The 27,769-nt window shown below is 47.3% G+C and overlaps 1 protein-coding gene across 1 annotated transcript in view; it reads left to right on the top strand.

Moving 5' to 3' along the window:
- The first annotated feature begins 12,279 nt into the window (after positions 1-12,279).
- The window catches only part of LOC144144320 (frequenin-1-like), a 304,145-nt gene continuing 288,655 nt past the window's right edge, over positions 12,280-27,769 (top strand). Inside the window, exon 1 of the mRNA XM_077675711.1 lies at positions 12,280-12,734. Coding sequence (XP_077531837.1) covers positions 12,671-12,734 — 64 coding nt within the window. The 5' untranslated portion in view covers positions 12,280-12,670. The remainder of the gene's footprint in view (positions 12,735-27,769) is intronic.

Here is a 27,769-nt window from a genome sequence, read left to right as displayed (position 1 = left end):
GTTTCGGACCTCTCCGTACTCCGGCATATTAGAGCGAGCTCGCTTGACGAGGTTGGGTTCACCGCTGTTCCAGAAGTTACACTCGCCGATGGGTCGGTGAGCAGGAGGGCTGAAGATATGGCCGAGGTATTCGTGGGCACCCTTCTTTCGACCGAGAGTGTGTCCTCGGATGCAGAAGAATTCGAGGGCAAGCTTAGCGCATTTTGTGGGGTGCTACCATGCATGCAGATCACCTGTTTGAGTTGCTGTGTGCTCCTGTTGATGCCAACGGGTTGAGTGAGTGTTTAAAATTAAACGGTCCATCGGCGCCTGGGCCTGACGGTATCTCTGCTGGATTTTACAAGTTTTTTGCGGCCATTCGGGGTGCACTCCTCGACATGGTTAACGGCTTTCTTCAGCGCGGAGTGCGACCTAACTCTTTCCGTGAAGACCATGTCATCTTGATCGCAAAACCAGGCGGGGATCCTACGCAGCCCCAGGCGTATCGACCGATTGCACTACTGAACACTGACTACAATATTGTAGCATCCATTTTGGCCTGACGCACCAGTACCATTTTGCCCGATATTATAAGCCCAGCGCAAACGTGCAGCGCACCAGGTCGTACAATTTTCTCGTTCCTGGCATTGACACGCGATTTGTTCAGTTACGAGACAAAGATTAGCGCTTCTGGGTGCTTCGTCTCTCTCGATCAAGCGAAAGCTTACGACAGAGTGGAGCACCGATACTTGCTGGGCGTTTTGCGCCAACATGGTTTTCCGCCAGACTCTGTAGCAATGCTCGAGCTGTTGTACTCGGACTTGAGCATTAAAATCCTTGTCAACGGGCTTTTAAGTAGTCCGTTCTCTGTCACTCGTGGGATAAGGCAGGACCCTTTGTCACCTTTGCTTTTTGTCATTTGTCTCGACCCACTGCTCCGACGTGTTGATGCAAGCACTGCCATCCACGGCTTTCCGTTGACAGGCATAGGCCAAGTTAAAGTGTCCGCGTATGCGGACGACGTGTCCCTGTTCATTCGGGACGAGGACAGCTACCAAGCGTTTATGCGGCTATTTCGGGAGTACGGTGAGCTGTCGGGAGCACGACTGAACAGGGGAAAAAGTATGGCGGTGCGTTTCGGCACATTTACGTCTGGCTTGGCGGCGACGTAGAATGGGTGACGGGTGTTCGTGTACTAGGTGTGCTTTTCCATTAATCGGGTGGAGTGGCGCGTAGTAGGTGGAAGCACCTCCTTGAGACTGCGGAGCAGCGTCTTGCAGTTGCAGGAACGTTCAGGCTTGCTCTTGCAGAGCGAATCTACATAATTAAGTCGTCCGTCTCGGCGGCGCGTTTTTATGTAGCACGCGTAGCAAAACCGCGTAGCAAAGAACGATCCAAAACGAAGTTTGGATCGTTCTTCTGGGCGGGCAAAACAGAAACAGTGTCGCCAGTGCTGCTGAGGGTGTCCAAGTCAATGGGTGATCTTAGTCTGCTTTGCTTGCAAACCATGTGTAGCGTGCTGGCGGTACGCGCAGTGATCGACCTTGTGGACTCGGACGAGTACCCAGGGAAGGCGCTGCTACACTACTTTCTGGGAACTTCCCGCTCAATATTTTATGACGTACACATTACCGGTCCTTCTGCTGAGCAGCCACCTCCTTTTTATGCTTACGTTATAAAAACATTGCGAAATCTCCAGTCTTCCTTGCCACGTCTAAGTTTCAGGGAAAAGACGGCAGGCGAACTGTGTGAAAAAATTGGCAACAACCCAATTGGACAACCAACAGATAGGACGATCACGCGGTGTCTGTTGGCATCAGCTGACTTCGGCGGCACTTCGGGCTGATGTTCGGGATTTCGGGTGGTTACGTGGCTGGGAAGTTCTCCCGACGTGTAACCTTCTGGCGAGATTAGGCGTTCTTCATTCCGCACGGTGTCCGCACTGCGGCCACACTGATGCATTAGAACATGTCTTGCTTCACTGTCGTGTAGCGGCAACGTTTTGGACTGTATTAAGCAGGATGTTCGGACTGACACTTCGAATGAACACTCGTTCAAATGATGTGTTGGTGAATTTTCTGATGTGTGCTGGTGCTTTTGTTTTGTAGAGAAATCGTGGTTCTGCATGCCTTCGAGCACGGCCGCAACGGGCAATGTTCCCGCTGCTGTGGCGTGTCCGGTCGATTCTCATGAGCAATTTGGACCACGAGTTGGCAGCTCTAGGAGAAGCAGCCTTTCTTTTCATTTGGTCTACATGCTTTATAGTGGTCAGGAGCAACGTCCTGAGCGTTGCTCTAGTGCCGTACTGAGCTCAGTATAGTTTATGAACTCTTTCTTTCAACGCTGGTGAACTTTGTGTGACTTGATTTGTAATAGCTTGTTGCCTACACCAAACATATTTTTGCAGTGTGTAGAATGATCACGTTACAAGAAAACTGATTGGATAATTTTTGTTCTTAGGGAAGCGCTGTTATCACTAGTCGCTGCGCCCTGATATGTGGGTTATAATAAATTCTCTTACTCCCGCCAATGGTCCCCCTACGGAAAGACACGCGGTGGCCCTACGGGCAGACACCGAAAAGCCGACGGCCACCTCGGCGACACAGAGGCAGCAGCCAGCGGCAGTCGTACGGGCAACCAACCGCGTATGGTCGCCACAACTTCCAACCCAAAATGAGAGCACCATTCTCCGCTGTTTTTATAAAGTGCAGAGCACGTTAGGCGCTCGCCTTGTCGTCGTAGCTCGCTCGCTGGACCCAAGTAGAGCCACACGGCGTTCTGTCGTCGCGGCGTCCCACAGAAGCTTCGAAAGCGAAGCGGTTTATATAGTCAAAGTGTTCGAAACTAGTGAACCGCAGGCGCTTGTCATACATCTACCCGTTGTTTGCGGCAACGAAAACTGCAGGTACATTTCAGGCAAAATATACATGGTTGGGTTGGTTTTTACGATAGTAAGCGAAAAAAGTGGCAGTGAAACGCCGGCACGTGCGGGAGGAGAAGCAAGCCCAAAAATAACAGAAAACCCGTTGGCGCAGTTTCAGGCAGAGGTCGCGCGAGCACTGCGTAGGCGGGAAATTTGAAATGCGTTGGACAAACCTCCGTTGAATTCATCAGGAGAGGAGTGAGACAGGGCGGCGAAGAGCGTGATGAATGGTAAGAGTGAGTGGATAACGGCGCTACAGCCCATTACGGCGAATCACTGCTCCGCAATTCCGACAGCTTTCACATTGAATGGAACGGCTTCAATTTTTTTTATATTGACACCACCTTTTGGTGAATAGGCGATCGTTATTGGGTTAGGCGTTTTATGGTACGGGGCTTACCCATTGCCACGGGTGTGGGGTGTGCCAAATAGGCGGGGGGGGGGGGGGGTGTTCGTTTCATCCTTTCTTTCAGCGGTAGGCTGATTCAACGTCCAAGAATGCTCTGTATACAGTTAAACCTGGATGTAACGAACCTCCATGTAACGAATTCCTGGATTTAACAAATTTTTTCCAATCCCCAACTCCATCTCCATAGAAGTCCATGTATTTGTGACCTCCACGTAACGAAGGTGTTGCGGTAATCGACCTGAATGTAACGAATTCGCGGCACTGATCATTTATGATTTTGAGCCGTAACACTACTAAAAATTTGTAAATACAACGCGCAAGTTCTATATAATAGGGGAAAAAATATGGGGCAAGATGGCGGGTAGAACGCATACGATTGCAGCAAGCAAGTGCGTGCCATCCATGCGAGCATCGATGTTTTGTGACGTCTGGTGGCGCTGCCGTGCCGAACGGGCGAGCGCACTCTGGTTAGGCTGGTCCGGTAGGTGTTCTGTTGTTAGGCGTAGCGCATTCTCAGCGCGGCGACGTCGTGGGTATCGTTGTGAGCGCTCGCTGTGAAAATGAGCTCCGTGCCGAGGAAGCGCAAGGTTTTGTCTCTTGAAGACAAACTTGCGTTAGAGATCGCGGTTAGAGTTCGCGGTTAGAGATCGCGGCGATGATGAAGGTTCGTCAGAGGCGGATACATTCCCGTTGCCTACAGCAAAGGAGGTCTTGGATGCGCTGGACGTGCTGCGCCGTCACGTCGGCTCGCAGGATGATGCGGAAGCTTTGGAGGAGTTCGTTTCTCTGGACCGCCGCGTTGCGTCGTCTTTGACGCGAAACACACAGGCGAAAATAACGCAGTTTTTTTGTGTTAAATAAACATTTGAGGTAAGTTGCGCTAAATCGGCATCTGCCGCATGTTTTTTTTGGTGTTCGTGATGATTTCCCTGGTGTTTACTTGAAAACTGCATGTAACGAAAACCTGGATGTAACGAAAATTTGCGAACTTTTTTCAATTTCGTTACATCCAGGTTTAACTGTAGTGGGAATTGGGGGCGAGGGGGTGAGGATAATGCTCTCAACGACTCCGGTAGTTCACATTTGTGCGGAAGCTTTTTGAAGGGAAATCATTAAAGAGCCCGTTAAGAGAACCAGAGCCAGCGCGTTAACTATACGTTTGCATTCAAGAGGTATAATCAAGCGCTAGAAGAGGCGCTACTACAATTACATAGTCCCGTTTCCTGGCAGTGGATTTTGATCGGCTGCCCACCAATCTTTCAAACAAGTCTAGGTGATGTCCTAATGTCTCGGCCAAGAAGTGGCTGACGAGTCTGCACTGCTTCGTCTTTTTCCTTAATTTCAAGAATATTTGTGTGAAATTTCTCTGAAAGTTGAATACGAAATCAATGAAATGATTTAAAGTGCCGTCGACAAAGAAAAATTTGAATTGTCATCTGTTGGTGAGTGAGTGAGTGAGTGAGTGAGTGAGTGAGTGAGTGAGTGAGTGAGTGAGTGAGTGAGTGAGTGAGTGAGTGAGTGAGTGAGTGAGTGAGTGAGCGAGGATGGGCGGGACGTTAGTTTCCAGACAAAAAATCCCGGGCCATCTCCACTAAAGTGAAACCTGGCGAGGGGCGGAGCATGCAGTGTATAAGTGTATTCTTCTCACCTTGGCGCTTTTGCCTGAGTAGATGAAACCGTTGTGGGGTAGAGGTATACAGCTCAGCTGTAAAAGTCTCGTGTCCTTGAAGCACGAAGTTCTAGTGCGAGGCGTAAACGAGTGTTCCTGTGTTTTTTTACAGTACGTGTTACGAAGCGTTCCAGCACGAGGCGTAAACGAGTGTCCCGGTGTTTTAGTAGCGTGGCCACATGAGACGATGGTTACGACGACGACGACGACATGATACGCCGATAGTCAGAGCTCCTAAGAGGCCTCACCGCAAAATCGAGTCGCCCGGCATCGGTGTCTGTAGCAGCGAAACGGCTCCAAAATAGCCAACTGCTTACAGAGAATAAACGAAAAGAAAATCTGGAAAATTTGGGTGACATGACACAAAAATCCCGGGCCATCTGCACTAACGTGAAACCTGGGAGGGGCGAAGCATGCAGTGTAGAAAGTGTATCCTCGGCGCCTCTGCGTTTTTGCCAACGGAAATGAGACCGTTGAGGGGTAAAGGTATGCAGCTTTGCTGTAAAAGTCTCTTGTGTTTGAAGCACGAAGCTCTCTAGCGCGAGGCGTAAACGAGTGTCCCAGTGTTTTTGTAGTACGCGTTACGAAGTACTCCAGCCCGAGGCGTAAACGAGTGTCCCGGTGTTTTGTAGCGTAAGCTACACTGGCCGAGGTTGCGCAGTTTCGCGTGTGCCGTGAAAGGCCGTTCTGCGCAAGCGCAAGGGACATTGGAATGGCTTGGCTTGGTTTGGCTTGACTTGACTTGGCTTGGCTTGGCTTGGCTTGGATTGGATTGGATTGGATTGGATTTGGATTGGATTGGATTTGATTGGATTAAAGGGGATTGTGTTGGATTGTGTTGTGTCATAGTTGCGGCTGACGCACTGGCGCCGGCGCGTGCCCAGCTGTGCGCCTCAATTGTGCCGTAGCCAAGTCTGACGCTGCACCGGAGCCGCTTGACAGCCGTTTTGCGTGGCTCGTGAAGAGCCGTGCTAAGCATGGGCGAGGAGCAGTGACTGGACAGGGCTGGACTGGACTGGACTGGATTGGACTGGATTGCTGAACCTTGGCTCACGCTACGTATATCCTGGCATAGCAGAGCTAAGCCACTACTAATTTTTTTTAGTACGCGTTACATTCTAGCGCGAGGCGAAACGAGTTTCCAGTTGTTTTAGTACCGTGACTACATGAAACGAAAATTACGTCGACGATTACGACGACGACGACGATGGCAGGAGACGCCAACAGCCACAGCCACCACCTAAATGGCTTCACCCCTAAGAGCGCACTACACGGGGACAGAAGAGACAGGGACACGGAATGAGCTCTAGATATCAACTGGAGCTTTATTGAAGAGAACGGCAACACACATATAAATACGCAGAAACGCTAAAAAAGATACGGAAGGCGCAGCTTTCCAGAAGGTGCAGAATGTGATTGAAGGCGCAGAATGTGATTAAAGCTGTAGATATGCTTTTTTGTGTGCAAAGCCAGAGAGGTTGTGCTCACGCAATCGTCATTTTCCTTGTTAATACCGAACGTCTCGAAGATCTCTCTTTGCAGTTGCGTCCTGAAGCAGCGCAGGACGCGTGTTAACTGCGGAGCTTTAGGACGCAACTGTGAAGAGAGATCTTCTAGGCGCGTCAGATTGAGTTGCGTTCCACCCGGACTCTAATTTTTCATTCTTCGTGAATATTGCCTGGAGCAGTATGAAGATTGTTTTGGCGTTTCTCAATTTGGGCTCTGACTTCGCTGCAAGCAGCGAAACTGGGGGTAAAGATCCAACCTCATTTGTCACGGGTTATTAGCATAGGATTCGTTCCCCTGCGGAAGCAATCCAACCGGGTGAATACATATACGGTCAGCTCCCGTCAAGACGAACACGAAGGGACCTTGAACACTTGCTCTTATTATCAAAATTCCGTCTTAAGCGGACATTTCTTGCATTGAACATGTCCCAAAATAGCAAAAGGGTTGTTCGTCTTAATCAAGAAATTTGTTCCGACTTCGTTTTAACAAGAGCCGGTATATTCCGCAAGTCATTCAAAAGTGGAGTTTGGGCCAAAAGTTATTGTTGTACTGCTTTCATTCCTAAACACAGGCATTTACCCAACAACGGGACAATAACTTCTCTGGACACGCATCCTACTGAAGTTTTTATGCTTGGGATTTGGCGAGTTGGTTCATGGTCAATGGAAAACCTTCAGCTTGAACGTACGAAAACGAAGGACGGTCAAGAGAAACATGGACGCAATGCTGTCCTTCGTTTCTGTACGTTCCAGCTGAAGGTTTTTAATTGAAGTTTCTATGGTTGGTTTTGCGACACGAGTATGAATTCGATGGTGGTAACACCCCGGCCGGATGTTACCACCATCCGGTCGGGGTATCTGCTGGCAGTTTTATGGTCTTTGTTAAATGAATACGCTAGAATATTTGGGGGAAAGGACTAGATTCGGATTGCACTTAATAGAAGTGATTGGAAGTCTATGAAGAGGTGGTTCGTTTTTGAGTACACCCAAGAACCTGCGATTGCTGGTAATGAATCTAGAAAATAAACCCAACAACACCATTTCCCGGCCATGGCGGCCACTTTTCTGATGGAACCGGCAAGCAAAAGCGCCCGTGTGTACGACATTTTGGGGCACGTTGAAGATCTACAGGCGGTCAAAATTAATACGGAGCCCTCCACTACGGCGCGCCTCATCGCCTGCGTCGCGTCGGCGCGTTAAGCCCTATACAATCAATCAAAAGAATAACACCATGCTCACTTCATGACGCCCAGTCAACTTGAACAATGATACGGCAGGAAAAAGTTTACATCAGTATCCGTTAGTAAGGGACATATTTTAGTCTCTAGGTTTAGCTTCGCCTTAGTAGGACAATTGTTGCTAAAAAGTAAGCTTTACCGGCAGCAAGTGAACAAGTGAGAGAGAGAGAGAGAGAAAATTCTTGAATGAGACCGAAGAGGTCAGCCCTGCATAATGCTGGGCTTGCTACTTCAGTTGGTTGGTGAACATATGATGGGGGTTATATGCTTACATGGATAATGCAAAAGAAAAGGAAAAAAAAAAACGAAAGAAACTCCACCAGACGGACACACGCACACACACATAAAAAAAAAACAAGAAAAGTCAGAGGCGGTCACAGGCTGGAGTCGAGTCCAGAGTCTCTGAGAAAACGCACAAGAGCTTTAAAACCCCGCACCGCATTGTCTTCGCTGTTCCAGGGGCCTAAAAAGTCCTTCATGTTGAGAGTTCTCGGCCGCAATAAACTTCGCGCTGTCGTTCGCGCCGAGTTTAAACGTGGGCAAACACAGAACAGGTGTCTTCTCGTACACCGCAAAGTGGACACAGAGGTGATGCCATCAGACCGATTTTTAAAAAGCTTTTGGTATAAGCTACTTTGAGGCGCAGACGATGTATAGCACACTCTGTTTGCCTCGATAAACCGCGAGGTATACGAAACGTACACTGCGGGTCGAGAGCGTAAAGGGGGGCGTACTGCAGGTCCGGGTTCCGCCAGTGCCGCAATTGCGTGCGCCATCCGAGAGTTGTGGCTATTCCGTTGACGTCCTCCTTGGAAAAAGGGAGTTGTGCTGGTGAGCTCGTGGAATGGCCCTCGCGCGCGAGCCGATCAGATATCACATATGGCAAGCATTTAGTACTATTTCCGTACACGTATCTTTTCTAAACGAGTAAATTATGCTTTGAAACTTAATTTTTACTCCTTAGAGACAGCTGGAGTCGCAGCTTTCTTTTGGGGTTGATTACTTTTCGTGCACTCTGCGCTTTGGGAGCCAGTACTTCTTGCTAAGGCTCTTGAATGGGCCAGTTGGTTCCATGGCCATCCATGTGTTTTCGATTGATTTGATTTGCTAGATTGTAGGGTTCAACGCGCCGACGAAACGCAGGCGATGAGGCGCGCCGTAGTGGGGTGCTTCGAATTAATTTTGACCACCTGGAGATATTTAACGTGCGCCGAAATCTCTTGCACACGGGCGTTTTTGCTTTTCGCCTTCATCAGAAAAGCGGCCACCACGGCCAAGAATCGAACCCGCGTCCTCGTGCTCAGCAGCGCAACGCCTTAGTCATGGAGCAACGGCGGCGGGTTATCCGTGTGTTTTCACTTCTTTGCGCTGCGTTCTTTTTCTCTGGTTTCACATTTTTATTGACTGCCTAGACGAACTTTATGGTACAGATGGTTGTTTGTACTACTTTATTGCCGTCCAACAGGCTATTCCGGTTTGCCTAAAAAAATGTGCCGGAGGTGGGAGGAGGAGGGGGTGAGAAACGTTTATTGGAGCGAAGTGCTATTGTCGGTGGTGTTTCTAGTCCGGATAGCCACGAGTAGTGGCAGCCGCTCTTGTGCGAGACACGAGGTTAACCTGCGTCTCTAGCAGGCAGCTGGTCAGCTCGCACTCCCACTGCTCTAAGGAGGGGAAGGGATGGGGTTTGGGTGGTAGGGGAAAGCCCACACAAGGTGGTATGTGGTGTTAGGGGTTTTACAGGATGGACATTCATAGGGATACATGGTTGGCGATATGTTGTGTAGTATTGTTTTGTTGTAGTATGTCTGGGTCTATAGTACTAAGTCGCCAGAGGCATGCGTCGTTGGTGTTGAGAGATGGATGAGGAGAAGGGTAGACGAGGCGATTTCGACGGTTGTGGTACAAGATGTCAGTGTAACGAAACTCTCATTAAATCATTTTTTTCCCACTTTGGGTAGTCTGTGATGATGACGCTACCCGAGGTGGGAAAAAATAATTCCATGGGTAGTAGCGGGTAGCAAATTGCGGCATATCGGAAAAGCCAGTTTTGAGTGTTTTGTGGATTTTAGATACCAAATTTACTAAATTAAATCTGTAAGGTCACGCATACATCACCGCACACATCCCACACGAAATATGAAACCGAAGAAAAGGTTTGAAATCAGTTCAGCTGCCTTTAACACAAGCCCGTTTCTCAATTTTCTGAACTTGGCTTCTCCTCGGTAAGACTATTGTTGCAAAAAAGCCAGCTTTTCAGGCAGCAGGGGCAATAAATTTTTGAAGGATTTTTGTACATTACAGATGGATACCACGGCCACGAATTCTTTATAACGCTGAAGACGCGGCATTCAGAGCGTTGTAGCCGGGTAGTTTACAGTAGCTTCTACAGTAGCTGCAAGTAAATGCTTCCCGAAATGGGGTCTCGTACAACACGAATGGCAGCCAGTAGTTTTCTGCCGACAGTGTATGGCTGATAGAGTGCGATCGGATGACAATAATCTCGCATGCTTTCGTCGTTCCAACGGTCATTTAGGTTTGATCTGCGTAAGTTATTCCTATGATATCTTCAGCAAGTTGGACATCCGAAACGTTATTATATCCTGGTCGTTCCTGAAGTGTGTACATCGCACGGAGACACTGACATCACCACTTACGCATCAATCAATCAATCAATCAATCAATCAATCAATCAATCAATCAATCAATCAATCAATCAATCAATCAATCAATCAATCAATCAAATGTTGGAAAGATTCTTTTCGGAATATTAGAAGGATTTTGATGTTCATAACTAATAACAGCGCGAAGGACGATGCAGACAGAAGAATGCCCACAGGACAAACGCAGCGCTTGTCCTGCGGTTATTCTTCTGTCTGTACCATACTTGGCGCCGTGATTTGTTATGAACACCTACCAACTCGCCCAACGTGCAGCTCGGTTATTGATGGTTTCAAATTCACAGTAGAATACGGGGAAAATAGGCTCTTGACATTTCGCGAAAATATTTGGTGCAGCCTGAACTTGTTTTACGCACAATCCCAGATGTCTAGGTGCTCTGAGTCAATATACAATGCAAGTAACAAAATTAGCGCTAACAACGACCAAATTATTCTTTATTTACGGAGCTACGGGACAACCATGGATTTCGAATTACTGGCTTTGTCTTTGTAAAGCGAAACGTACAAATGGCTTCAGGCGAGGATGGTTCTACGCCAATCGGAAGTCGTACTGTAACATTGATTATGGTTTGTGTCGGCGTTAAATACAATACCAAACGTCCGCAACATAGTGTGTAGCGAAACTCAGTATGTTTTGCGCTCCCTTGTTAATGCGTAATGTGCTCGCCCTTACATGTTGATATCTCCCAGCTTCCCCTTATGTAGGCGTTTATGCAGCTGCAAAAGCTTTCATTTGAGAAATACGATCACCATGACCACAGAGCATATTGAATTCCTTTAAGTTTATACTTAGGTTATAGAAGTTTAGTTGTATTTAAGGTAGGCGTGTAGTAAAATCCTTTTTGAAGATGTGTTTATTAGGGTGACAGTGGTTTAGTGCTCGCGTAGTGCTGTGGGCTTAAAACGCGTCAGTAATTTGTTCATTTGTAGATTTGTTCATTTGTTCATGTATGGGAAAGGTTTAGTACGAGACTTTGCTTTCCTAAGCAAGCCGAACTGAGTTTGATTTTTTTTCTATTTGCCGGGATGAAGAACGAAGCAGCCCTTACACCTTTGTTTTTTACTAAACGATCGAGGTACAGGCGTACCTTGATGAGCACAACTTAAGGATAAGCGTAAATATAAGGGCAAGGATTGATGAGCGTAGCTTAGGGGAAAAAAAAAGGGCCAGGGAAACGAACATCCGCATGTGAATTTTATTGAAGATTTGTGAGTATTCCTGTCGCGGAGGTTTCTGAACTTCCCACGTCATCGTTTCATCCTGGCGTGTCCTCAGCGTGATCAGGTGCTGTCGTGCTCGGACGAAACAAAAGTCCTATGGCAATGCCGCCGGCGCCGCGCTCATCTCCACGCGATAAGCCTTGAGCGCATCAGCCACCGGTGAGCCAAGTGGCGCAGCGGCTAATGTTTCCCCTGCAGCAAGTAGGTCCAGCCACTTTCTCTACCCCCAATTACCGTTTCACTTCTGGGCAAAATAAGCATCGAGTTCAATTGTACGACTTCCATCAGAGCCTCTCCCGTCTCATTATTCTCTCGCCGCCATCGGAGGCTCGTCTCTGCACGCGTTTCCTGGCGCATTGAACGGTGCGGCGGTAACGGCTGGAAAAGCGGCGCTGCCGCAGCTCCCAATATTAACGCGGCAGGCGATCATATTTTTGTTGTTTGTGATTTGAGCGAAAATCTTAAGCGAGAGATGGCGGCCCCACCGCTGCGCTAAAAAAGCTTACCGCCGTTTACGCCGTGGCGCCACCTAGGGCCGCACTCCAACAGTGGAGCCACGCGCCGGCACTTTCGCGCACAAAACCGTTATTTTATGCTTTTGTTGCGCTCTTGCTCGGCTCCCTGCGACTAGATTGGCCAGGAGAGAGCGCGTGCGCCCCGCGGCAGGATTCGGCAGGAGCAGCGGCAGCGTTACGTGCGCCGCCGTCAGAGCGCCAGAGCCGAGGTTTTCGCGCTCGCACCCGGCGGCAGTTGGCGCTGGCGCTGTGCGAACCGTAGCTGCTGCCCCCCGTGACTGACGTACTCGCGTCGTCCGCGCCTCGTCGCCGCATTCGCCGCCTCCTCCGAAGCGCAAGCGAGGGACTGAGCCAGTGCGGCCTCTGCTCTGGTCGGGCGATGCGGCCCTGCGTCCGCCGCGGCGACCGGAGGTGAAACAGCCGCGCCAGGGAGAAGCGCCGGCCGGCCGTGACGACTCCGCGGCGGCGCTCAGCGATCGTCCAGCCCCGTCTGTCTGCCCGTCTTCGAGCCCAAAGAGGCCCGGCCCACCATGGGCAAGAAGAACAGCAAGCTCAAAGGGGAGGTGGTCGCCCGGCTCGCCAAGGAAACATACTGTGAGTAGCGACGAGGGCGCGATGCCCACGGCCCGGTGGGTCGCACGGATGAGACACGCGTCGATTCGCACACGAACGCCCGCGCACGGCTTTCCCTGCGAATCGACGCGGAAAACTAGTTCACTGTGCTCGCTCACTTCGCTGGGGCCGGCGGATGCAAATCGGGTAACCGTCACGCGAGTACCCGCAAAAAGAGGAGGCTCGTCGACAGAACTTGGCGTGGGAACTCGCACATGTAGCGAATGATGCGCTCTGGGGAAAAATGGTCGTGATTTCCCAACGGTTACTGGTGGCTTTTGGGACTCGTAGCAACGGTTATAGTCTGAAATATTCGAAGCTAGAAAAAAAAAAAAAAAAACAGCGTGTCAACGGGAACGAATCGAGTCCCCCGCGATTATAGTCGAATGGTCCCCTGTAATGTTCTTGCGGCGGTTGACCAAAAGGTAGTGCTTCATTATCGGCGGAAGGTAGCGTGACACACGCATGATTACCGCGAAATTTCAGCAGAGATTCATATCCGGCAAAAACGTTTGTGACGGTCCTGCTAAATTTCACAATGCAACCAGCAGAGCTGCAGTTACGGCCACGATAAGACATCACTGGAGAATGCTAGGTAGCGCGAAATCTGGGCGATCGGCTTTCAAGCGCACCGATTCGCGCTACTGAGAATAGCGCGAAGGATTGCGCACCGTGGGAGCTGTAATCGTTACTCACATCTTTTCGTTAGATTTGTCTTAGTGGCTACTCTTTGTAGCGTTTCTTGCCACTTCTTAATTTATCTATATTGAGCCGAATATTTGTCTATACTGACCAGTACAGCACCCCACCTTTTTTTCCTGACTGTACCAGAAAATTGGTAATGATGATAGTAACCTTCAGATTTATACCAGCTCTGCGCGTGGCGATTTTCGTTCCGGCAATAAGGAGCATAATTTTTTTCTTCCAGCATGCGTGTGACACAAAAACCGGGTAATTGTACCATCAAAACGAATAGTTGCAGTATCGGCGAGGCCGCCGCAAATTAATTTGAGGGGTACGCGTGACTACGTGAGGGATACCGGGTGCGAAGCATTTGATTTGAGGTCACAGTCGAAATACCGACAGGCGCCAAACGCCAGCACGAATATTCCTCCTTTTCCTAAACAAAAAAGCTAGATGAAATGCCCAATATTTGCTCCACTCCCTCAATTCTCCCCGACACGCTGGGATCTGTGTACACCCCACAGAAAACTGCGCATTGGGTCCTTTCGGAGCATGGACGTGAAACAAGAGTAGCTACCTTTTTAATACGAAAGTGTTTTATTCCCGGATACACAAAGATTTCGCTAACGTCATATCTGCCACGGATGTTACGCCAGTACAACGGATTGATTGATTGATTGTAGGGTTTAACGCGCCGACGCAACGCAGGCGATGAGGCGCGCCGTAGTGGAGGGCTCCGGATTAATTTTGACCACCTGGGGATCTTTAACGTGCGCCGAAATCTCGTGCACACGGGCGTTTTTGCTTTTCGCCTCCATCAGAAAAAGAGTACAACGGAGCAAGCGGCCTGTAAAGGGTGCACCTCTGCATACAGGGTCTTCTTGCGGGAAAGCAACCTTTGGTACTAAAGAGTACGTTGTACTTAGGGTTGGTCGTTTTCGGGTTTTATATTTTAACACGAAAGGGTTTTATGCCGCGATACTCCAAGATTTCACTGGCGTTATATCCGTCACGGAAATGACGCCAGTACACCTTTGCCGAAGCGACCCGCCAGCAGGACGTCGCTCGCCAAGCACACCAACAAAACAGCCGCCGACCCGCTAATCATGCTCCGCTGCATATTTGGCTGCACATTTGACTTTCGTGTTTCGCTGATTCCTATGACAGAAAAATCAACCACATTTTGTGGTTTCTTTGCAGAACTCACAACAAAGTGGTCTATAGATTTTCGTAAGGGGCGCTTAAAACAATGAACTCTTATAGTCAAACTGGACCATTCGAATCAAACTGGACAAGTGCGTATACCAAGCGCTGCGGTATACGCACTGCTCAATGAGATGTATGAACGCGCTCCGTTGTGACGTGCAAACGAGCACCTAACTTCAGCAAACTTCACAGTACCTTCACACAAGATGCACGCGTGGTCTTGGTGCGAACGTAATGCTGAATACTGTAACGGGGCCATGAAGACAGTATGCAAGTTTGGTTTATAGAAAAAAAGACTGCATGCTTCGTCCTAAAAAAATCATGCCAATTTTATCGCAAACTTAAAATAATTATCTAGATGATAAAGAACACGGGTGCGGAAGGGGCGACTTCCAAGACACTTTCTGGCGAGGTCTTTATGACGCCAGAGAGTCTTGTTTGCGCTATTGGCGGCCATCAATCAAAGTCACCGCCAAGAAACGTGACTGGACGATTGCACTGGCCTCGTTGGTTCCGTTTGGTCATATCGCTTCAATGTTAACGTGCAATCAACGCTTTGGCAATTGTGTTTCTAGGGTTTCCATTTATTACATCGCTGGCGCAGCTATCACGTCAATGATGACGTTGTGTAGCCCGAAATGTGAAAGTTTTCCCGTATTTCTTGCGTTTTTTCGAATAAAGAAATTTCTTTTGCGGCTGGAAAGAGTTGATTGAGTTTGCAAAGGATGGTTCGTTCAAATTGAATAAGGTTGTGTTTTTCTCTTCGTGACCCCGTGAAAAAAGCTAAATATAGGCGACCGCGACAGTGTGTAAGCCTCCCTGTGGGCCCAGAGCCTTCCCTTCCGATAAAAGTGTTTTCCTCCTCCCAGTTGAAGAAAAGCGTCGGTGCTGTGGAAGAAAGTCCAGGGAGGCAATGGAGGAGGCCGTCGTCGATAGAAAGCAAATATATTTACAATATTTACAAAGTACCTCGTAATGCTCAGTTATCTGGTCGCCTCGCCGAGTCGTCTTTGTCTCCATCGGCTTTTCGCCTGCTGAGCTCGTTGCCTCCGTCGTCCTCGTCGTCATCGAAAGTTCCAACAGCAGACGGAGGGCCGTCGACGCGATGGCGACACTTGCAATGTGCGTTTCCGGAAGCGCAGTAAAGCTTAGCGATAGCGGGGATCTAAGCATCGGGACGCGCAATTGTGGCAAAAGATGTCGATGACTTAAAAACTGTGGTTGATTCCTCTATCATAGGAATCGGTAAAACATGAAAGTGAAATGCGCAGCGAAATCGGCAGCTGAGCGTGATTGGCGGGTCGGCGGCTGTCTTGTGGTATGTTTGGCGAGCGACGTCCTGCTGGCGGATCGCGTCGGCAAAGGTGTACTGGCGTCATTTCCGTGATGGATATGACGTCAGTGAAATCTTGGTGTGTCCAGGAATAAAACACTTTCGTGCTAGAATTTGAGCATGAAATAGCAAACTTTGCAGCGTAATTCTGAGCTTTCTGATGTTCGCTAAAAAGCACTATACCACTCAGAAGTCCTTGAACACGGAACTTAATGACTGCGCACTTTTATTCACAATGTTTAAAATGTGTTTCATGACCCCTTCAATGGAACCGTGAAGGCAAAATGCAACCTTATTTTCTTTGAAAGAACTAGCCTTAGGTAACTCCCTCCACCCGATTCCGGTCCCGAAGGGCGTTGTTTTCAGCAGAAAAAAAAAAGACTAACTTTTAATTTCCTGCTGCACTACATCAGCAGTGACGTAATAGTGGAAGTACTAAAAACCGTTATCAGAGTGCTAACCTCATGTTAACATTAAAGTGGCTAAATCCATGTCAACACTCAGACAGAACTAGAGGCACCACCACAATTCCACAGTCAAGTTTCTTGTCGCTGACTTTGGTCGGTGGCCGTTGTTCGCACATACACATTTCTGTGACGCCATAAGGGCTGGTGATAAGTTGTCTAGTGAATCGGGACTACTTCCCGTTTTCTTCATTACTTAGTTTAATTGGACGAAGCAGTCGGTTAAATGAACCAAACTTGTATTTTGTCTTCATGTTCCCTTGAAGTGTTGGAACATCTAAGCAGGACCTCCACCCTGATTAAGCCCGCTTCGCAGTGCACGTTTTGGCCCTGCTTGTGAGGTTACAAGCTAGCCAATACCTTTCCGAACTAATAAATGTGGTTTCACTATGTGATGATGCAGTTGCGAACTCTAGTTCGCATCTATGGATGAGGGTCTTAACGTTTACCGCACGAAAATGTTCGAGAATGCTGCAAAGGGATTTGCAAGCAGGGCCATAACCAAAGCTTAGAAATATTTGAATGCTTCCTCGAAGCCTTTGGAGCTAATTGGTTAGTATGTTCCATGGGAAGGACTCAAACTTTGAGCATTGTCACCACCCGTTTGAGAGATAAAGGGATGGCAGAAATTTGCGTAATTTTCTGTGGTCTCAACATATATGCCCCTTTATTAAGAAGAGAGTGTACCTTGACACATATCGTTAACATTAGGCTAACGTTTGATATTAAAGTCATTGCCTTGATCCGAACTACGATATTTCTATACTGCATTACTTCCACCATAAAACACCGCTATAAAATACAGCACGTTTCTCTTTACACAGAAGTGAGTTATTCGTTTTTGAGCGCGAACCGCAGTAGAGGCCATACTCCGGTTTTATTTACATTCGCGCCGACGCTGGAAGGGGAAGTCGTAGAATGGGGAGCGTGCTACGGTTCTGTTGTGCAAATCAGGGCTCTACTGAAGTGGTCATAAGGAACATAGAAGGTACAATATTTTGCCAGCTTAATGATGAAAAGGCGACTCGATGTGGGCTGCCGCGTGGTTGGCGCGATGCAGGCTTTAAGTAGCTGAGAGCGCAACTGCTTCATGCGTTCGCCAATACTCGCCTCTACAGCTATACTTAACGCAGATTATCGGATGTGCGTCGGCGGTGAATTCACACGTCCATGTTGCGCACTGCTCAAGGGGAGGCGAGAAAACAGGTTCATCAATGAAGGGACGAAATCGAGGGTTGGTCGGAAACCCGTCTGGTCAGGAAAACACATGACAATAAAAACTGGCACCGACCAAGAATGTTTAAAATCCAAAGAAAGACGTTTCGGCTCCCGTACGGGTGCCTTGTTCACAAATCCTTGTGAACAAGGCACCCGTGAACAAGGCAACCGTGACAAGGCAACAAGGCAACCAACCGTGATTTGTGAACAAGGCACCCGCACGGGAGCCGAAACGTCTTTCTTTGGATTTTAAACATTCTTGGTCGGTGCCAGTTTTTATTGTAATGAAGGGACGGCTGACAGCGGCGTCGACAGCACTGCCGGTTCTCGAGGTAAAATCTTTACCACGACCATTTTTGTTTGTTTGCACCGGCTCTGCACTTCAGGTACAGTTCTCGCAAGAAATCGAGTTTCGCAGCGTAACATGTTTTGCCGGAACCTTGCGCTGCTACAAAAGCTAAGGTTAAATATTGCGGTTAATAGTTTAATACTGGGCGCGTTTTTGAAACGACCTACCAAGTATGCTTAATCGCATTCGAGATTATAACATAGAGAAATCTGGTAGGCTTATAATTATCAGACTTCTGGCTGCCAAAAATGTTTTTTTCTTTCGGCGATGGAAGTTGTAAGAACAGCCTGTCATTCAGGATTATCGCTGTAAGCTTAGAAACTTATGCAATTTTAATTAAATAAGATCTGTTACCTACAGTCTGGAGTGTTTTTATTGTTACTGTTGTCGATATAGGTATTCTTAACTATGTAAATACCGCTTTTATATTTGAGTACTTTCTTATACTTACTTTCAGTTGTAAATCCCCCACCCCCACCCCCACTTACATTTCTGCCCTCAGTGCGTATGTCCCATATACTACAGCAGTTTCATTTCACAGAAACGTTGACATTTAAAAACTTGGGGCGAGTGTGACAGCCCCATAAACAATGCCATGTATAATAACTTCATTCTTTGTACATGTCCCTGACAAGCGTGACAATGTAGAGTATACGCCATCGTAATGCATTGTTGACGGCAATAACTTCCGGGAATGATAAAGTGCCCAATGTGGCCAACAAAATGAGGGAGATCATATGAAATTGAGGCATTGGTCGCAATCTTGCTTTTTTGTGTGTAAATGATGAAGGCAAATACGATGCCCCCATTTCAGCTTCCGTGCAAACTACGAGCTTCAGCTTACAGCCATAATGGGAATCTACTGTCAGCCTGTAATGTTTTGACAGGCTCGTGAAGAACTCCCACCTGCGGCGGAATTCAATACCACTCTCTTTGCACAATACACTTGTCCTTCATAAATGCCACGCTGACCATCTGTTGACTGTTTGTGCGGCATCTGAGTGGACTAAAAAACACCACAACGCAGATTGTGGGCTTGAATGCTAGGTTGTTTCGCTCAGCAGCAACTGGCAAAAATAAAAATCAACCAAAAGACAAAAGTGCCATCGTTCGTTGTATAATAATTTAAAAAGCAGTTTATTATTATTATTTTTTCAAAAGGTGTTATTTTTCGTCGCTGTCATAGGAGCCACATTGTATTGTAATACTAGCGATCTCAAGTGGATTTATACCTCAGCATTTGTCGCGTCCGACAAAGTGGAGCTGTTATAACCGGCAAAAAGTTGTTTTTTGCGGTTGCTTCTGAAACGGCCCACTTGATCTTTCTTTTCCGACCGTTTGGCATTTTTCTCTCCTCAATTCTCACCTCTTTTGAACTTTTCGAGCTTCAAACTGCGGACCCTAATTATCGCATCCGCGCACTGTTCATCTAAACTGCAAGGGTTGGTACTGCCGGTACTAATTACGCTATTGGCGGTGAGATGTTTGAGTGGCGCCCCCTGGCTCTGACGTCGGCTTAGGGACTCGCGCCGCTGTCGTCTGCTACACTCCGCTTGTGGGGGGCAGCAGTGCCTGGGCGTGAAATCACCAGCTTCGTTGCTGTAGTGCGTTAAAAAGCGTGTTTCTAGCGACTAAGTTATTTTGCCAGCTTCTGACGCATCTGAATAATTTGAAGCTGTATCCCCCACAAGTTTGCAACACACGAAGAGATAGAGAACATCTTTCTTCAGAGTATCGGTCAGAAGATCGTTTCTTGCTTATTCGCGAGAATCAGCGATCAGAGCTTCTCGATAAGTCTTCAAAATGCGTAGGCTTCCCTGCAGTATTTTTGAGATGCTCCTATGAAGACTCAACAGTTTAATGCTACCTACCAAGCAGCGGCCTCTACACGCGCATCGCACAGCAGGAAATAAAGCGGCTTTCTTCTGTTTCTTTCGTTCTTGTCTTGTATCAGATTAATGTTTCTTGCTTTTTTTCTGCCCACCGCATTAATTTTTCTGCGCCGTCACCAACTTCTTATTAGGAGGTTTCGGGATGTCTGGGAGGCTCACAAAGGTCATGTGGATACTTCCTTCATGTTGTATGTCATACATTCCCTACTTCACAAATTGGCTTTCATTACGACTGCGTGCAAGAAGGTGCATATCCGCAACGTGCTTTGTTTATTCAAATGCAAATACAATGAGAAGGCTTGTGCTACGCCCCCGCGATCGCGCCCTAAACGACGTGGTCCACAGTACGTACTCGAAGGCGGCTTTTGTGCTCCGAATTTCTATCGTAAGTATATCGTTATCATAACGAACTGACTCTCAACTCGAACAATGATGAGATGATTACAGTGTTGAAGGCATGATATACTAGCTAACTAACGTAATAAATAGTATACCTGCGTATATTACAAGAATCGAAACCGAAGAAGAATTCCAAGTAGCTCTTTATTGCTTTTCAACCCTTCCAGGCGCGAAGAACAAATCCTATTCTACTCGGGATGGCGTTCTATGATTTGAAGAAAATTACTTTTACTCTCTTGTCCTGGACTGAGGACCCGTCCCACTAACCAGATCGATTTAATCGTTAAATAAAGTTTTCCCCTCCTCCGCTTCCTCCTCCTCCTCCTCTTGAGTGCAATTTTCCTATAACGCATATCCGAATATCGGGAAGATATGGCTGTGCAAAATGTACCGAAATATCCCTCCAGGTCTTAACAAACATATATGTTACTATAAATTTAACGAAGACGTGACTCGTTTTGCTCAATAAACCTCCATAGTGGTTAGATGCCTGGTATAGAATCAGCACGCGCGTATATACACACTGGGTTATTTGGAACTTAACCTACAGTTTTCGCAGTCTATAGTGCATGTCGGCAAATTTTCATGCCTTTACAACCTAAAGTGATGTGACAAAACACGTTCGAGCGTTCGGCAAGGTTGCAAAAACTGTTTTACCTTACATATGATTACCGGGAATCGTAATGCCTTCTGCCAAAGCCAACAGCCCTGAAGGCCTAGAATTTGTTTTGGTCTTCCATTTTTGCTGTTGTCGGTTATTAGCAGCTGACTGTTCCTTTTGTTCGAATGCTTACTTGAGAAGCTGGCGCCTAGCTCCGACTCTTCGCGCTCCGCTCAGGACCGGCTTCGCAAGGAATGGGGTGGCGCCGGCAATGTTTCTCCCGTAGCGGTATCCAAAACTATACTTTAATTGACACCATGAGTTCGTGTATGCGATTTTAAGCCTATTATTATGATAAAAAGTTACCCACACGCCAATTCTGGTGCGGACAAGCATCAGACGTTGACCGAGCGCAAAGAAACAGCAGGGAGAGCGAGCCTGAGTGAAGCAGACGACAAATGCGAGAATCCCTAAGCTGACGTCACGGAGGCGGGCTTCGCAGCGCCGCCTGTGTTCGCGCTCACCGCCAATACTGCGCGGCCTTCCATTATACCCGGCTATGAGCGCAGCGTCCTCCCATATTTGCGTGAAGCTAAGCCCGTGCATTCAGAAATGTTCAAAGATGCTCTGAGAGGAATGTTCAAATAGGCTGTTATTGTGTTGATGCCGCCAGCGGATCTACAATCTTCACATCGTCGTCCAGAAAACGTACAAAATCCGCATTTTTCGTGCGCGGGAGTAATGAGTACGCCTATGTCGCCGAGGGGGCTAAGGGAATTTTGCTAAATACAGCTTGATAAATGAATCCGATTAGTATCTACAGGAGCGCCCTTTTGCGTCTAAAACCGAAAAGCTACAGACCACCAGCAACGCAGGGTAAGACAGTTTATGCTATACTGGTCTTTCAAGGCACACCCAAGTCCCAGACTGCGCCCAACTTTTCAGCGCTAAAATGGATGCCTCTAAATTGGCCGCATAGCAGAAATCATTTTGCCTCACCGCAGTATTTACCACAGAAAGGGGGAGGGCGGGTGGTTATGTTGTCTTTACTTACGAAATCACTTTTGAAACTTACAAGGGCACCTGAGTAGTCCTTATGATATAATGAATGCGAAAGCCTTAGGGTCCCATTTCACAGCGAATATGCCGCAATGGCAGGCGTCGCCAAAACACTCTCTATTTCTGGGGACTGCTGCGCCTCTGAGTGAGGCAGTAGCCTGAGCGTGAAGCTTTGGGTGGCGCGTGCTGAAATCACGTGCCCTCTCATGTTCATTTTAATCTTTCCCCTTGCGTCTTTTTCTTCTTCCACTCGCTATTATGATAAGAGCTTTGAACAATCGCTCTTGTTAGGCCTATATGTAGGCTTAACACTGGGTAGCCGTGACGTTGAGCCTTACGACATGCCAAGTAGCGTTACGCTCATTGTACGTAAACCTGCGGTGATACTGGTTGAGATGTTTGAACTCAGAGCGGAACGCTAGGCCTAAAGTCAGTCCCGCACCTACCCGCTGATGCATCTCAAAGCAAGGAGGGCATTCAGCGGAAACGTACTTTGCTGCTCGCCTATTGCTACTTCAGTAATGGGCATGCTCATGCCCATTACAATACACTCTTAGTCAATTCCTGGTTATACGACCCGCATGCAGGCGGGTCGCCGCGTCATTTTAAAGCCGCTTATAAAGCGGCGGTTCAGGCGGCCTCACGCGCAAGCGGCCCGCCAAACACGCGGCCCACCGAACACGGGCCCCGCGTTTAAGCGGCCGTATTGAGGGCCGCTTAACCAGCGGGCCACCTAAACACCGGGCCGTGTGTTCGGCAGGCCACTGGCCGTAATTTTTCTACGCGGCCCGTTATGCTAATCTATTCCAGCTTACGAAGCGGCCCCCAAATCAAACGGCCCCTCAAATAAGCGGCCTTGTTGCTTTTCACATAAAAAAAGAAAAAACAAGGCACTCGGCCAGAATTGAGCTTATCCGTTTTTTTTTCGCTCGCATTGCCAGGCCAACGTCAGAATCCCGTGACGAACGCTCTAACACATGTTACATCATACGCGACACACAAAGTGCACATAGGCACACACACGCAACCCTACGGAGAATCGAACCTGTGTCTACTACAACACATGAAGAGGCGGGTATCATAACCACTGCGCCACAACCCACGGGTTGCTGGGGAGAGCAAACATGGGCGTATAAGTATTCTGCATGCTGTTGCGCGTCAAGCAGGAGTCCTAAATAACACATTCGGCGGCGAGTGACTTTCTTTAGACCACCGTTTTTTAATCACTCTACCAAAGAGGAATAATACTACGGTTTGGGGGCTTTAAGTACATTTGTACGAGCGGAAACCTTTTGTCATGCTGTGTGCCCGATTCAACAGTATGATGCGCCATGCGGTGATTTATTCCGTCGATGCAAACGGAATTGATAACAGTTCTTCGGCCTTCTTACCAAAAGTATACTTGGACATTGCCGGAAAGTGCCCCCTATGACAATGCATGCAAATAACTAGCACGTAAGGCACACTGTCGGGCGCTGAACATAAGAGATGTCTGGTAACGAGGGGCAAGTATACCAAGCATGAAATGGTGCAATGAATTTTTTCTGCTCGTCTTAGCTCTTCTGATGGTGTGGTTACATGCCTTCACCTTTATTTTTGTAATAGGGGGCGCTAGTAATTTACGTCTCTGGTAATGTAATGAACCAATAATAAATTACTCACTCTATATAACATTGTGTCCCGACGCCTGCAGAATTGCTGCGTCGCCTGAAGAATTGGTAATCGCGAACACACAAAGAATATCTTAGCGTTTTCTCGCGCAGACCGGATGGGCGCTAGGCCGTGTAACTTGTAACGGCCTGCATTTCCAGAAAAATGCAGTTTTCGCGGAAGTTCCACATTTAATCGTCATAATATCGGAAATAAAGATCATTGGTCGAAACAAATTTTGAGAAACCAAAAATTAAGAAAAGTATTAAAAAATGACGGAAACTGGCAAACAGTATAACGGCCTGCATTTCCACAATAATGCAGATTTCGCGGAAATTCCACTTGTAATCGTTATCATAGCGTAGATCGAGATAATTGGCCGAACATAATTTTGCAAAACTAAAAACCAAGAAAAATATAAAAAATACGGAAAATGGTGAGCCGTGTAACACCCTTCATTTACAAAAAATGCAGATTTGGCGCAAATATTACCTGTGATCATTGTAATAGGGTAAATGGAGATAACTGCACAAACAGAAATTTGTCTCTAAAAGACTCACACTCAAGAGAAGCGGCATAAGAATGCTGGGCATTAGTAGACAATTCTCTTAATTTCTGCAATTTTTTTTAAGTGGCCTCATTTCATTCGCGCTTCTGTTATTAAGGAGTTATATTATTTTACGCGGAAGTGCAAGGTCGCGGTTCAGCATTTTCAACATTTTCAAGGCCGTTTACCAAAACCATAGCACTCGGTCATGAACGCACACTTGTGCATCTGAAGGTTAGACCGTACAAAACAATGCCACCAATAAGTGGGTTACAATGGCTGCAATTGCACTAACACATTTGTGATTTGTGCACTTCTGGAACATCTTCATAACCTCAGTTGTCATGCAATGAGGTTTTACCTTTATAATCTCAGTGTTTTGCCACCTGATCTATCAGGTCTCAATGCACATACCCCGAATTAAAAAAAAACTCCATATATTTATAAGGCCATGTTGCAAGCAAAGCTGTAAAGCAAGTATCTGTATACCTTAAACCTATCCGGATCTTGAAGTGATAGTCTACTTATACAAGCTTGGGACATAAACAGAGAGCTGAGTTGGGTATGTAAATTTTAAGTATTTTGTCATTCTCGAATTCATGAGCAAGCACAAGTGTGAGATGAAAATTACATTAATGACACCATGCCGAAGGAACAATGTTTTCTTTTTATTTCATATCAAAAATACAAATATGAACACGAAATACTTATACTAAAATAACAAATACAAATATTAGCAGATTGCAATTGTGGAACACACAAATGAAAATATTCTTTTGTGGAAGAGCAAATAAGGACCTGTCAAGAAAAAATTATTGCTTTAATTTATGGAATTTTCAGCAGCTTGCTGAACAGGGAGGAAACTCATCTTTTTTGCAGGCTCCTGACTGTATAACGCCAAACGTTTGGCCTAAAGCTGACAGGTATCTCATGACCTAATGTAATATATTACTAAACAAAGAAAAAGTACTTTCTCCGCGCTTCAAATGATGGTCCAGGTACACCACTTCCGATGATGTAGAAGGGCTTTGTAAAATCCCCCAAGCAATATTTGGCCCGGGAGCTGCTGCTTCCGGAATTTCGTCGCACTGAAATGTGGTAGCATTCTGGGTAGCATTCTGCTGTGTTGGCACTGCGTGAAGAAAAGAAACAGCAGTTGAAAAAGTGACCAGGTACAAAATTGTGGTGTTATTTATCGGCGGCAAAACAGTACAGCCTGAAGGGGCGCAGCAGAAGTATCACCAACGCCTTAGCAGATATGTGAAAATACCATAAATCAGACAGGTGCATCACTGTAGTTTAGGCAATTATTTCTTTCTTACTGCTTTAGATTCAGACGCCCTCCAAAAGGACGTTTTCATCATATACATAGGAAGGTCGAGCGGTTTTTTAGTCCAAAGGCGTACGAGAAAACTTTGCCATAATTTTATTTGACGCCGGCACGTCAACTGGACGTCGCAAAAAAACTGTTCGCTGTTACACACGGGAGGTAATGTGCCCTAGTTTCTTTTTAGGAAACAATTTCCACCAATAGTATGGCGCCAAACATTATGAAAAATCGAACAGAACTGCTAGCAATATTTTTTTGCTAAAGCATAGGTAAACTGCGCGCACCGAGCAACAGCCAGCGCATCTGTAACAACCATAGCCTCCAGTATACCGCCTTTAGAGAAGGCGTTGTAACAACATTAGAAGCCACCGCTTTGAGCAACCGCTACGCCGGCGCCGCGGCGCGTTTGCGCTGCCAATGCTATCATGTTTCTGCAAACCGCGAGTTGGCACTTCAGACAGACGACAGCCGTGCCGAACACAACAAGATGGGGACTGGTGTTACTCATGAATGTTGCTTCGTGTGAAAACTTTACCACTTAAACGCACCATAAGGAAGTTTCCAAATCGACACAGGATCCAGACTACTCAACGTGCCAGAAAATTCACTAGCCGAAACGACGACGCGAACACCTAGTTACGAAAAAACGTTACCTAACGTTTTGCTACGCCTACCGAAAATGACAAGCAGTGGCCATAGAATATTGAAAAATACAAAATTCAAACTGCGTTTTATGTGGCTTGACCTCGACAATAGGACGCATGTAAAAATGCAAATTCATTATGGCACCACGGTATACTCATTTCGGCAACGGAAGTACCTCACATGTGCAAGCGTTTTCATTTTTCTCCTGGATCCCAAAACGGCCGCCGCACTGGGAAACCGAATCCTCTCTATAAAGCACGTCAAATTTATCGTACGATCCCGGGTATCGGAGAACGGTTTTGGCGCGGGCTTCTTACGACGACGCAAAAGGCGTAATTTCGTGGCCCTTTCTATATTGTCCGCAAACACAAATTCTTACAGTCTGCGCTCCCCCATCCATCGAAAAAAAAAAAAAAGAAATCCAGGGACTTACCTATCCGCTCGTGTTCAACCGGGCTATGCCCGTAATACACACACCAGCCGGCTTCACATGGCACCGCTGCTTGGCTTGCGTTCCCGGTGGCCCTAATAAACCCATCGCATTCGCAGTTGCTTCCACTGTTACACCGACCTCGAAGCACACATTTGATGTCAGCGGAAGCGAACGTGGTCAATAAAGTGTGAATGCTCGGAACTAAGTATGAACTATACAGAGCAAGAGTCAAAGCGCGGGACCCCAACTTGCCCCACGCTGAAATTACTCCATAATGCGCACGCGCGGTAAAGACAAATCACCAGACCTCCGCTCGCCACGCGCGAACTTTTTTCCACTCCTACTGCGCATGTGCGCGCAAGATTTTTTTTAGTGTTTTTCGGCTTTCACCGCGTCCCCGGGCGCTCGTCGTCGGCCACCGCAAAGGAAGGTCGCGGGCCATTGTGTGATTGGGAATACGCGCATGCGCCGCAAGCCACACATATCGCTCAGAGCTTCATGATTGCCCCCCTCTTTTCATTTATTTCCTGGCGTCAGGTTTTCCGCTAGTTTATAGCCGTGACACGGGTCGTTGGCGCAGAATATAAGCGTGCTGTAACCACCTGAGGTTTTGTCACGGAAAAGAAGTCTGTCAGGGCCTCTTATATCACGGTGTTGAGGATGCCCACCGCATATAAATAGGACGCCATCCGGGACGCGACTAAGAGTGTAGGCCTCGGTACATGGCTCCGACGCCTGTTTCCAAATCGAAAGCCACAACGCATCCACCCCCTTTAGAGAGCCAGAACCTTTGAGCTGTCGTGGCATTGGGGATGCGTGCTTCGAGGTCCTAGGTTCGATTCCGATCTAAACCTACTTTGCCCATTTTTTCAAAAAAACTCAGGCTTTCTACTTAAGCTCATTGCGGCGTTCGCAATTCGGTGCGCCTCTGTGTGCGAGAGACGCTTAATTTTCTACCTACCGAGTCATTTAACGCGTTTAAAAAGGTATATAAGTATTACTGTGAATATTAAAAGGCGAATTCGCGCACCTCTTTCCTCCGCCACCGTATTTCGAAACAGGCTTCAAGGCGAGTATCAGGCTCCAGCTTTCGTGTAGCTATTTATGTGCGTAGCCCTTTATTTACAGCGCACGAAAATAATGTACGTCCTCGTATAGGGGAATTCCGTCGTCACGCTCTATGCAATTTTTTTATACCAATTACATA

Source organism: Haemaphysalis longicornis, unplaced genomic scaffold (genome assembly GCF_048455015.1).
Source record: "Haemaphysalis longicornis isolate Haplotype H1 unplaced genomic scaffold, Haemaphysalis longicornis Haplotype H1 scaffold_1, whole genome shotgun sequence".
Taxonomy (NCBI): Eukaryota; Metazoa; Arthropoda; class Arachnida; order Ixodida; family Ixodidae; genus Haemaphysalis; species Haemaphysalis longicornis.
This window is presented reverse-complemented; position numbering and strand designations above follow the sequence as displayed.